Below are 13,851 nucleotides of genomic sequence, written 5' to 3'. Positions count from 1 at the left end.
GTGGAACCTCGTTAAAGCGAGTACGAGCTATAGCGACACCCCCGTTATTACGAGATATAGCCGATGCACCGTCAATTGACCCTATAATAAGCGTGTTAAAAAATTCGTTTTTACGAGACCCTTTCGGTGTTGGCTCTCGCCATAGCGAGGGTTTCACCGCCGGAAGACTTTCATCAAGACTCCTTAACCTCTGTAACTGCTAGCGATCTGTTAGAAATGAAGTTAATGGAGTGCTCAGTCTCAAATTTATGTGGTAAACTGTCGTTCGATAAATATAATGATTGACAAAACAATGCTTTGCATGATTTTTATTCAGTGCGGCGCTTATAAAGTGTTTGAATAGTTAGTCGTTATTTGAGTGAGGAAATTAAGTGATGCAAAAAAAAAACATCGCCTTTCGTCTGGATTTATGCTTACGTTTATCGGGTAGATGTTTATCTGTCACCACACCACTCCTGTTCCTGTATATCTGTTCGCAAAAGGTATATTGGCTATTATTTGCTCCACCTCCGGTAAAGCGACAATTCGCTATAGCGAGTGTTTATTAGTGCACCGTGGGGTGTCGTTATATCGAGGTTGCACTGTATTAACGGTCTTTTCAGCCAACAGATCATTTAGTATTGTAACCATTTTTAGGGATATTATGCAACCAGAAGTCTCAGAAAATAAAAATATTATCTACTCTAAATAAATTTAATTATTCAATTTACTTATTCCAATGATATTTACCTTCAAACTTTACTTTTCTCTCCTCCTATTGACACATTTGACTGACTCTTTTCTATGTCCTTGTAAGAGGCTATTTCCCCATCAACATGTATCCCACAATAAATTTTACCTTTAGTTAGATCTTGGCAACAATGTGGTAAGCATCATTTTTTTGCATAGCTGCTCTTGAGTCCATCTTTTCTTTTCCTACAGTTTCCAGTCAAATATCGATTTGGTCCTAATGAATTTCCCTGCATTGGTTCCATGTTGCATGTTAATTAAGACCTATTAATATTATTTGATAATTAAATTGAATGAGAGGGGATAACATTTTTACTGCGTCCAATGTTTGCATAATAGCCATGAAGATAGTTGCTATAAAAAAACAAAAACCTTGGCAGAAGAAATAATTGAACACAACCACAAAGAAAACCAAGACATTATAAAAAATTATTATTATGGTAAGAGAAACAGTTAATTCCAAGGCTAAATGTCATAAAAGAGCTGTACTGATAATATTGTCACTTGTATTTTTCATGTATTTAACACATCAAAATGTTTCCATTATTTTTGGTCATTTCATGCAAAACCTATTAAAACTGATTGGGAGGGGACATTTTTTACATACAGAGTCCCACGTTTGCATTACAGCCCTAAAGATGGCTCCAACCAGGCCGGAACTATAGTGGGGCAGAGAGGACACTTGCCCCGGGCAGCAAAATTTGATAAGTTATTTAATTTTTCTAATGAAATTATTTAACAATTATTATTAGTTTACAAATTACTTAAAAAAATAATATCAATAAAAATTCTTAATAGCGAACATGCGGAGCATAATTTCAACTACCTCATATAAAAAAAAATAGCTTATGGATGTATTATATTTTAGTGCAGGTGGGATGGAGAGAGAGGGGAAGACTTTAGACGAAGGTTAGGGTGGCAAACTGATCTTTACCCCCCTGACAAAACTCTTAGTTCCCGCTCTGGCTATTACAAAAACATAATCAGAAGATATGATAGTTAATTACTTTAAAAAATATAGCCAACCTCCAAGAAACCCTAAATATGCTGCAGTGGTTGATATACAAACCCTACAACCTAATACAGTGGTTGAAATATAAACCCTTTTCTTACTTGCAGCAAAAAAAACAACTGCAACACCAGAATAATGATGAAAAATAATCAAAAAAGGTCATCATCAGAGCTAAATGCAAACCAACCTAATGAAGCACCTATGGGTGAATTCAATGGACAGGATTCAACAAAATGATATTGCATTATTCTCCAACTCCCATTCCAAACCATTTATTTCAATATTTACAAATAGGAATGAAATGGTCTCTATTAAAAACCATGAAGTCACAACTCGTAAAACGCCACTAACAAATCAGACGTTGATGGATAAAGTATTGTTTTTTTTTAATCTACTATATTTCTTTTGCTTGATGCAAAACCTCACATAGGATTTTACAGTAATTAGTGTCACACATCATACAACTCTCACAGATGCACATTCAACACATTTTTCATTCACTCATCCAAAAAAAATAAAAAAATGGAAAACTAGAATGTCATCATTTGTAGATGATCATTAGATTGCATGCCTCAATAGTAGCCCTGGGCACACATCAATCAACACTTTTCAGCAAAATGTCACAACAACAAGAGGTGCATCATATGTATTACATTATTATAAACTTCCAAGCCATGATTTATTAGTTACAGTGGACGTAGGAGTATGAAGTTCCATTAACAGCAAGTGAATTATAATGTGGTAAAATGATATACTGCTTCATCCTAACACTGGGATATTTTATATGCTGTGTACTGTACTACAAAAACGATTGTTTCCTCTTAGCAGGTGACTCAAGACAACTGGATAATGCACACAGCATAGAGATAAGGCAGGCACCTCTACTGCCAACCACATTAGCCACCAACAGAGTCATAAAATAAAAAAATTAAAGATTAAGAGTTCATCTTATTTACAAATGATCACAAGACTTTTCCTTAAATATGCCATTTGGGCAGATAAAGCAGCACACTCTAAATTGATCAGTATATCTCCTCCTCTCCTTTGACACGTTTCTCTCTCACCATACAACACACATGTCCATTACATGTCCATTCCTAAAAGAGGAACAACAAAATAACTCTCTTGGAACACGATAGTCACAAGTGCCAATGTTACGCGCTCAGGGTTCCAATATTCCTAGAACACACACTCCTAGGCTGACGCAAGCACAGTGTTTAGATTCACAAATGCATAGAGGGTGGGTGGGTAACAAAGCTGTCGACATGTCTTTCTCTTGCTGACATGTACCTAATCAACACAGCCAGAGGGCGCTCAGAGGATGGGCTAGTTGGGCACATGACCGCGTGTGAATATGTAGCACCTGGAACCGAGCCAAATGGGAGAGGAACACCACGACTCCAGCAAATCCGGCTCCTCGAGCACTTGGCAAGCCTTACACAAGGTCATGCTCTCAAAAATCCAAGGAGATGATGCAGAAAAGTTTAATCAATCTTCACGGTCGAGTAGATTTTCCTCACAAACACACAAGTGCCGATGTAACCCACGGTACCACAGAGAATACCAAGAGCAATGCTGAACAGTGCCATGTAGCCAAAGTAAAAGGCAGTTTGGAAAAGTCCATACATTCTGAAAGAGTAAAATTACCACATCATCATGTATACTGTAAGTTAAAAATAAGAAAGTATATGGTGAATGCTTCAGAGTTCGAATAAAATATTTCGATCGCAACTAAAAGGTAAGCAGTATGTTTGAATATACAAACTACCCATCTTACGGAAATGTCTCTTAAGCACATGCATTTGAAAAATGAATACCCATGCAAAAAAAATAAGAGAACAAATGTTAGAAATTTAAAAATTTCACATTCAGATTGATTGCAGAAACGATCTCTTCAACCAAGTCCCTAATTTATAATAGCAAGTAGAAAAAAATAAAGTTTTTAATAGTAAATTATGAAAACAAATTTAGAAAGTATGCATTAAAATAAATGTCGAAACACTAACAAATTCAGTTACTTAACATTTACACTGGAATTTAGGAAATTGTCTTCCGGTAATGAATGAAAACATTAAAATTGGATATCAAAATACGCCTAGCGCGCAGCATCTAGGTCTCTAGCAGCTCCCAAACCAATTTGTTTAACATCCATGTAATGCTTTCTGTACGTCCACAGCAGTTTTTAACGAATCGTGCAGCTTTCCTTTGTATTTTATTAATTTCATGAGCAAGTTTTTCTGCACTGGATTCCATATACTTGCCGCATATTCAAGGTGTAGCCAGACGAATGTAAAATAGCAACTCTCTATCACACTCAAGATTCTTCCCACAATATGCTTGATGAATCCTAGCTTCTTCAGGGCTCTGGCACAAATACATATCTCTAATGCGTCTTTCCCACAATAGGTTCAAAGTTATCGTAACTTCTAGATACTTCACTTCATCAGTCACATATATGTTTACACCATCCACAGCATGTACACGGGGATAGTTAGACGACCTCCACAAGAAATTCACCACCGTACATTTTATCAGATAAAGTTCCAGTCCCCCCTCTTGGCTCCTAAATGAACGTTGCTTAAATCTGATGATAGGAGTTCAGAGTGATCACTAATTTTGTGATAGATGACAGCATCGTCAGCAAATAACATATTTTACTGATAACTCAAAAGCAGAGGGCATTAATGTAAATGATGAACAAAGCAGAGCCAATTAGACTTCCTTGTGGGACACCTGATGTGACTAAATCAGACCTTAATCTGTCAAGAACTACTTTTTGCTTACCATCACTCAGGAAGTCAAGTATCTAGTTTACAACTGTCTGCAATTTGTATAAAAGTTTGTAGTCAGGTGCCGTTGAAATTGAGGTGAGTGGTTTCTTAGCAACCTACATGTCTTGCAATAAATTATATGTTAAGCACAAGAGAAGTACAATGGATATCCTGAAAGTTATACACCTCCTCATCACCACATATTCTCACACCACCTCAGGAAAAAGTAACATTCATTCTCATGAACTAGGGCAAAACACTTGCCGACAAAACTATGAAGAACAATGTATTTTGATGGCAGTTTGTTTTTTGTGTAATTTTCAACAGTATCTTGCATTGGATGTGAAGACTGGAGGATGGAAGCTAATGCAGACCAACTGATGAACATGGTGGAATGGAATCGAGCTCATACAAGTTTTTTTTTGTCAACCTCTGATTGCTTAGCAAAATTGCTATTCAAGGGACAGGGGGGTGCTTCACACAGAGGTCAACTGTCCATCCTCCTCATTTCAGTGAAAGATGGAAGTAACAAGGTGGTAAATTGGCATTGCAAGGTGGATGATCAAAAACAACACACTGAAATTGCTCAATGAGCAGTTGGGCTGCACCAGCGCTGAGAGGACGGACATGGCTAGAGATGAGACTAATTCAATATGACACTCCTGAAACACAGCAATAATCGCAATAATGGATGTACCAAAAACCATGATGCAAACCAAGAAAATCAGGCAATCCTTAAAAAAATTGAAAGGTTATGCTACACTGTTTTGGGATCATTAAGGTGTGTTGCTCGAGGATTTCATGGAGCTGGGGACATTGATAAATGCACCTGCTCAGTGTGAAACATTACGGCGATTAAGTAGAGCCATTCAAAACAAAAGAGGAGACATACTGGCTCCTGTAAGTGTTCTGATCCATGACAATGCCCATTCTCTCAGTGCTGGTGTGACCCAATGGTTATTTGAGCAATTACTGCGATATATTTTGATCATCCTACCTTCGATAGTCAACCTACCACCTGTTACTTCCATCTTTTCACTGAAATTAGAGTAAGGCTAGGAGGGATGCATTTTAAAATGGACAATGAGCTTCAGAACAATGATATACAAAATTAATTTAAAGTCATTGGCAGCAATGGTCCATGAAGAAGACATTGTAAATTTTGTCCATAGGAACAACCAATGCCTCAACTGCTGAGGCGATTTGCTGATAAGTAACCAAAATGCATTGTTTTTGCATAGTTATCTTGGTGTCAACACTGGACGTACAGTATTTTCGTCTCCATGGCATTGTTTTGTTTAAAGGAGTGAACCAATTTTGTGCTGATATAATTTTTTTGTTTTTGGACCTTTGATTCTGAAATTTCATTTGCTATCTAGAATGGAGCAATGTATGTTATGATTACACACAGAAATTACGAATAAATTCCGACGATGTTGAGATGATTAATAACAGAATACAAAATGGAATACATATTTTATGATAATTTACGCCTTCAAATCCACTGTAAAAGCATATTTTTTTAAAGAATACTCTCACAGATAACATCCAAAAATGTTTAAAAAGAAGAAAAGGCATAAATTAGAAGTTCCACCATTACATTCCTTATGCTTCCTGGCTGAACTTGATCATCTTCAAATCGAGGCATGACATAAAGTCAAGGAGTATAAAATGAATGTTTTTCTGTACCTTTCCATGTGAAAGCACATCAAAATAGAAACTCACCAGCCATTCCCTAAGGGATCATTAACTTTCAAAAATAAAATTAAGTCATCAGCCAGTACTAATAAAAAATTATCAATTTGATCCAAAAGCAGGAAATATTGAAATGAGACTAATCTTTAGAAGAAAACAAAAATTATGTAACTTACTTGGTTTTAAAAAAGAAGTAGTAGAACGAATACAAGTACACATATCCTGAAGTCGAAGCAGCAGCCAAGAAGCTCGTCCACTGCCTAAAGAAAGTAAGGGAAAGAGTTAGACGAGAGATTGCAAGGAATCCCACATGATGACACAGAAAGTTAAAAACAAAATTTAACCATGAATCTGGGGCAGATAAGAAAAAGAAACAAATTAACCACGGCTATACAATACAATAATAATAATAATTCTTTACTCTATTAGATCATGCAGACATGGGAAAGTCGTCAATTACATAAATACATTTTTTTAAATAATAATAATAAAAACGTAATTATATACAGTTACAGCACACAATTAACCATTTAAATATTCAGAGATGCTATAAAGCGCATTCTCAATGAGAAAGTTCTTTAACTCAGATTTGAATTTCCCAACTGTGGAAATGCCTATCAATTTTGGAGGGAGATGGTTATAGATACTGTAATGGTTCAAGCCCCATTACAGTGCATTTCTACTCGGCGCATTTTCTTCCCTACCAGTTTACCCGCTCTTTCCACAGACCTTTCCATCCTGGTCCAAACTCGGACAACGATAAAGTAAGATTGCAGCTATCCTTCCCCCCCCCCCCCCCCCCCCCAAAGCCCCCTCTTGTCTCCTGCCAAGTGTTAAGACAAACAGTCACGGAACGCACCCGTTACTTAGTGAAAGTGAAATTAATCACCAAGTACAATTAACGTTCGCACCCAAATTTATATTCGTCGGGATGGACTATCATTTACCTCCCCAGTCAAGAAATCATTGAAATTGTATCATATTTACGTGTTCACAACCGAACTTTATTTTGTTGTTATCATTTGCTATATTGATTTGCATCTCGGAACCAAGTTATATTGTTGTTGTTTCTTTTTTTTTATTTATCATTGATGTTTCATAAATGGCTCTCACCAATTCATATTTCATTAGTGTATAAGAGGGTTTCTTTTGTTTTTGTCATATGCAACCTTATTTGTGTGAATTATATTTTGTTTAGTTGAAAGTGTTTGGGTAAGTGCTTTGTTCTGATTCCTTCACGGGTCACCTCAAGGAAAATATCCCTCGCCCTTCCTTTCGCCCCGTCCGTTTTCCTTCCCGTAAATGCGTGTTGGACGAGTGCATCAGCGCCCGAACGTCACCCATCAGTTTGAATCGGGAACCCCCCACCCGCAATCATCTTCAAAGAAGGGGAATATTTTTTATTTATGTGAATTACGAGAGGTGAGTGGCATAGTTTTGTCCCGTAGGTCCCATGGGCCCGAACGTCACCCATCAGTTTGAATCGGGAACCCCCCACCCGCAATCATCTTCAAAGAAGGGGAATATTTTTTATTTATGTGAATTACGAGAGGTGAGTGGCATAGTTTTGTCCCGTAGGTCCCATGCGGGAGGGATCTTCGCGGATTTGTATATTTCTTTTTATTTTTGTGCGACGTCTCCTCCCGGTTCTATTGCGGTATCCGGGCGAGTCGGGGGTGGGATGCCACAATACGAGCACACATGAAATGGGGGCCATTTTTGGTAAGGCTGGAGTTGAATCTTTGGAGGTGCAGATCGCCATTAGCCCGAGTGTCATGGGCAAGGAAAGAGTTTTTAGGCGGGAAGATAGTGGGGTTTTCTTTAGCAAAGGAGGAGCATTGAAGGATGTAGATGCTGGGTAGAGTTAGGATTTTCATTGTTTTAAAAAAGGGTTTGCCATGTTCTCTGATAGAAACACCAGCAATTGCTTTAACAGCTTGTTAAACAGCATAAGAAATAAGATCTTACAATACTTGTTTGTAATTAAATATTACCGTATTTGCACGAATCTAAGACGAACACGATTCTAAGACGACCCCCCCTTTTTTGGAACTACGCTTGGGAAAAAATTTTTTCCTAATAACGATATGAATAAGCGATGAATGCGGGAATGTTTGGCTAGGTTGCGTGTGTCCCAGGAAACGCAGGCTTTTTGGCGCGTAACTATGATTAGATTTTAGCGCGTAATATTTCTTACAGGAATATTTCTTCGCAGGGGCCATGGTCCGAAGACGAATAAAATTAAACTGGTGAAAATGAAACCTGACTTTATTAAACCCACACGGAAAACACTCCATAGTTTGAAGACAAGCCACCCTTGAAAGTAGGGAACCACTCGTACGAGGTGAAGTTCGGAACTGATGCTATCGCGTTCGGCGTATGCGACAGGAAATGATCAATGTGGGAACGATGGATCGAGATTCCGAAGTATAACTTTTCTTTTGAAAGCGGCATTGCAATGAATATTCTCTGCCATCGTAATACTCTGAAGAGCACGGTTAATCACAACTGAATTGATCTCTCTAATCAGAGGCAAATCATGTTGCCTTCTTACCGTTGCTCTGAGAAAAATACAACAACTTTGTAGCAGTTTATTCCGCCACATTGAGGCTTTAACGTTACAATTTAGGTAAATTGTTACCAATCACGTGATCATTTTGTGAGTTGATCGAGCTATAACTTGAATGGAGCCGAACCAAAAGTAAAGCAGGCAATCTCGCAAATAAGGCATTAGTGAACCCGGTGCGCCGCGGCGACTGATGAGCACACACCGAATCTTTGCCTGCTGCCCAAAAATGAAAAATGATTTTTTTTACTTGAACGAAAAATGAACTATGCTAAATTACTGTTCAGCTATTTTGACGTTGATTTTTCGTTGTTTAGCTATCAGGCGGCAAACTCAGGTGACCATGATTTTTCAGACGTAAATTATGCAACCCGATTGACGTCGAGAATTTTGCATCCGATTGTAAGACGAACCCTCTTTTCTGCATGAGTTAGGAGGGAAAAAAACCTCGTCTTAGATTCGTGCAAATACGGTATGTACAGTGGCAATTATTGGCAACAAATAATCACTTTAACAAAAAGACAAATATTTTTCTTACCATCGGTAATCTTCTGCATTTAATAGGAAGTATGTGCAAACAATAGTCACACAAACTGTCACTATCATCAGAATGATGAACACCAGGAGCATGAAGCCATACACGTAATAAATTTTATATGCCCAAAAGGAGGTGAAAATGAAATACCTACAGGAGAATGGCAAAAAGAAAAGGATTAAACAATATATATATTAGAAAAATGCAATCAAAATTTGACATAGAACATTTTTGTACCAGTATTTTTCGAGCTGATTAAAATGAATTATGAATTTAAAGAGATAAATTAACCGTGCCTTGAGAAATAGCTATTTGAGACATATGGACATGAAATCAAGCACATGTGCAATGTGCAAGTGTGCAAACAATGTGCAAATCACCTCTGTGAAACAAACTCTGGATTTAAAAAATGGCAAAATTTCAGTCTCTTAAATTTCATTAATGAGAGGTTCACTCACTGTATTCAGATAAATTATGAGGGCAATGCGCATAGTAACCCAGATGAAAAGAAGATTCAGAAGACTGCAATAAGGATAATGTCACTCACATTTCAATGAAAATGGACCCAAATGGAAGGACTCCTCCAAGGACAACAATAACGGCTGGTTCCATGAACCACTTCTTTTCCGGAATTGGTCGTGGCACAGCATTCACACGGCAGGGGAAGTCTGGCTGGCCGGCTAAATTTCTTCCAAGCACAGTCCCAACCGCAGTCAGTGGTAGAATCACAAATAGACAAATACAAGTCACAGCCACCTAAAAAAACACAAAATGAATTCTTAGAACTGTATAAAATGTTATGGTTCACACTGGATACATGTTCATTACATGATACATTAAATGTAAAATCGATTTGCTGGCTCAAAACTGTACATACATTACGTCTCATTTTATCTCCTTCATAACGTAGTAAAGCAAAAATCGACCTACTTTGATAAAACCTTTTAAAATAGCAACCAAAAAAATGTACATACTTGCGTTGCTAAAGAACAACATCCACAGATGCTGACATTCATAGAAATGGCATGCAGCAACATGATTAAATACATAACATACCGCAATTCTCCGAATATAGTCCCCCCCCTAATTTTGAGGCTTCAGTTTCGGGAAAAGTAAAAAAAAAATGCGTTTGAATATAGTCCCCCCCTTTCCTTTTACCACAGGCATTTTTGGAAAAAAGGGGTGACTATATTCAGACATATACGGTATGTAAAGAATAGTCTAAAGAAATAAAGGTGCATTTCCAGAGATCCCTGAAATTTGCAAGACATGATATCGCAAAATAACGTGAAATAACACAAAATTGGTCAATAAAAACGAAATTTCACCTATTTTGCAAATTGTAGGTAAGTTAGCAAAAAAAATCACATCTAATGAATCATAATTTATTAAAGCCTAAACTTTCATGGTTTAATGCTGCTGACGTTCATTCGATCTCTCTTATTACGATTCCAAGGTCAATTGGCTTGTTTTGTCTCGCTCATATCGCATTAGCATGATAACGTCCACTGTAGTCATATCTCCCCCGGAATTTGCCATTAAATTTATCACAGCCTCTCTCTTCGATTCACATTTATAAATCCTGAAACTCTCCGAAATATTTATAATGATGGGCTTTCTCTCCAGAAGAATTAGATACAGTGAGTCCTCGTTCTACGTCACCCCGTTTAACGTCATTTCGCAATAACGTCACAAAAATTTGGAGACAGTCATTCGTTTATCGCACCTTCGCTTCGCGATAACGTCAGGGCTTTTAAATTTCACGCGAGAAAAAAACGCAAAGCGGCAGGCATTGCAGGTTGTTCGTTTTGTGGGCGGTAATACAGTCAGTCTAAACGAAGTGTAAAACGGTGTGTTTATTGTTAATTGCGATTACGGTTTTAGCAAATTTTCTGCAAAATGAATTATTAGGTAGGTGCGCAAGGTTTTACTTAACATAATGGTTTTCAGGAACCTAAAAAGTGATTTCAAGGAATTTTTCCTTGTAGAACTCGGAGTTTTTGTCGTCAATTTTTTCGCCGTGTTCATAATAACTTTGGTTCCTGTAACTGCGACGATGTTTCAGCGATGATGATGCCCAGGCGTTGCTCGCCCGGGCGACCACCATAGCGAAGCCGAAAAGCAAATGCGTGAAGATACAAAAATGGATAAGGATTTACGTCAGTGCTGCTATTGTCGTCGATGAAGACAGGAACTCGTATTTATGCCGTAGCTTGGCATTTCCATCGTAAAAAATGCCCCAGATATGATACGCTAAAATTTTTTCGCGTAGGAATTGTGAGGTCTAGGAGCCGATAGTCACTTTTTACATTGTTTCTTATGGGATATTATGTTTCGATTAACGTCATTTCATTTATCGTCACATTATTCAGGAATGGTAAGTGACGTTAAACGAGGACTCACTGTATTCTGAATGAATAAAGTGCTGTAAAAAATTTATCATGGCCAAGAAATAGCGAAGATATAAGCTCACGTGCCCGGCATGCGCCAAAGCCAAGCCGTAATTCTGGTGACTCACCACGATGCAGTAGACAGCTTTATTGGATAACTTGTTGCAGGAAAACCTTAAGTGTGGGCCTAACTTAACAATTTTGTGGACTTAAGCATGGCCGCTCACTGGTAACAGAAGGCCGCTTTCAGAGGAGACGGCTTACAGCCTTCTGCCATTCACGTGCCGGGCGGCCAGCAAAAAGTCATACCATCTGAAAGCGGTCTCAATGTTGCCTGCTGCCTGCATTTCACGCCGAAGACAGCACAACATTGGGCTGGATTGAAACGGGTGCCATGGTGACCACGGCAGCCGTCAATGGTGCCGTGCCGTCAATGGCGTGATTAGTCTCGTTTGAACACATCCATAGAGACCTATTGTTATTTGAAAGCGAGAAGCGTTGGGGGAAGTTGGGGAAAGGATGGAAGGAACAGAAAGGATTGGAGAAGAGGGGGTGCTCATTATGAGCGGACGAATCGTCGGATATTCAGCACTCCACTGAGCTTCAATGCAAAATAAAATCATTTCGACAAACCCCCAGTTCAAGTTTCTTTGTATCCGATTGTTTTAAGTTGTGTGTGCTTCTTTCATTGCCCTTCTTGACCAATTGGCAACAGCTGTAATCAATACTAAGAGGTTTTGTTGAATCTAGCTACTACCTACCTTCCCTCGGCACCTGGGTGAGGGGTATCAAAAGGGAGCCCACAACTTGAAAAATTTTGGCCAAAATTTAAGTTATACATTTCTCATGGTTATGCTGTAGCTACCTAGCACTCGGTTTGGAAACACTGTCGTGAGTGGTCATGATTCGCCATTGAACTATTTTTTATCACGGTTACAGCAGTAAATATCAAACGAAGGAAAGGAATTTTAAAATGCCAAAAACCTAGAGTTAACACTCATACCAGGGCGAGTGAATTCAGCTCAGAAGCTCAGAATAGAAGCAGGAAGAGCTTAAATATTGTGTTATTGGTCTAAAATAATAAAATGAAATTGAAAACAAATTTCAGTACCATTTCGTCAATTTTTACTCTGGTCTTCCACACAAAGACAATTAATAAAGTTAAGTGTTCACGGTGCACCTTTTCTTGCTCACTCTATGAAGTTAATGCTTGAACCATAGATGTATATCTTGAACCAATATAATTTTAACCATTTCCTTCATTTGGTTTTATCAGAAATTTTGTACAGTCGAAATTGTATCAAATGTTATATAAAATGCTTTAAAATAAGTTAAAGCAATCATGAAACATGTACCAAAAATAATAAAACACCTCGAAATGCGCAAAAATTGTAACGTTATAATAACACTGCCAAGGTTTTCCATAACACTGAAATCACTTAGTTTTAAAATGAATTTTAGCAAAAAATAAAACCACTTTCACGGATCTCTATGCATTTCTAATGAATCTTGAATTTAGAGTACATAAAAATATCTACAGAGCTGAAATGTATCAAAAAGATTACAGATGCCACAGACTTTTGGAATCCATCTGAGTAGGAAAAGTAAAAGTAAATTTCTGCTACCAGGGTAATTACAGATTCCAAATTTCAAATTCTGCATCTGGTCCTAAGAATTCCAGATTATCAATATTATATGGTGTCAAAATAGTACTGACATACAGATCTGGACTATTTCCAGGAGAATCCCAAGGCTATGCCCAAACCAGATGGTCAAGTGCTGGATAATTGATATTGGAAATTAGATATCTATGTGACACTTAAAGTAAGTCACGTTTTTCCTTGAAATATGATACATTAAGTTTAAAAACTGAGAAGTTTAGTGCATAATATTTTGCTAAACAGCTAACACGGTAGCAATTCGTCAAATTTTACTAACCTAAAAATGGCGAATAAAAACAAATTATGACTTTGAACATGAAAATAACACTTGCAGTGCTCTTATAAGAAAATTCTTTCAAAAAATTTGAGAAAGTAACTACTCATGAAATTTCAAGACCCCTAGTAATTTCTTAATTGTAACGTACCTCCATACAGCCAAGCAAAAAACATAGAACCAAAAATAAAAATATTGACAGATTGTCTGATTATGCT

General features: G+C 37.6%; 1 protein-coding gene across 1 annotated transcript in view; it reads right to left on the bottom strand.

Moving 5' to 3' along the window:
* Positions 1-1,997: 1,997 nt before the first annotated feature.
* LOC124160221 (transmembrane 9 superfamily member 3) overlaps positions 1,998-13,851 on the bottom strand; it is a 35,808-nt gene continuing 23,954 nt past the window's right edge. The window contains exons 8-11 of the mRNA XM_046536028.1: positions 9,856-10,064; positions 9,312-9,458; positions 6,384-6,467; positions 1,998-3,370 (exon numbers count right to left, since the gene is read on the bottom strand). Coding sequence (XP_046391984.1) covers positions 3,226-3,370; positions 6,384-6,467; positions 9,312-9,458; positions 9,856-10,064 — 585 coding nt within the window. The 3' untranslated portion in view covers positions 1,998-3,225. The remainder of the gene's footprint in view (positions 3,371-6,383; positions 6,468-9,311; positions 9,459-9,855; positions 10,065-13,851) is intronic.

This window comes from Ischnura elegans, chromosome 6, assembly GCF_921293095.1.
Source record: "Ischnura elegans chromosome 6, ioIscEleg1.1, whole genome shotgun sequence".
NCBI lineage: Eukaryota > Metazoa > Arthropoda > Insecta > Odonata > Coenagrionidae > Ischnura > Ischnura elegans.
Note: the sequence above shows the minus strand (reverse complement) of the source record. Positions and strands in the feature narration are given on the sequence as shown.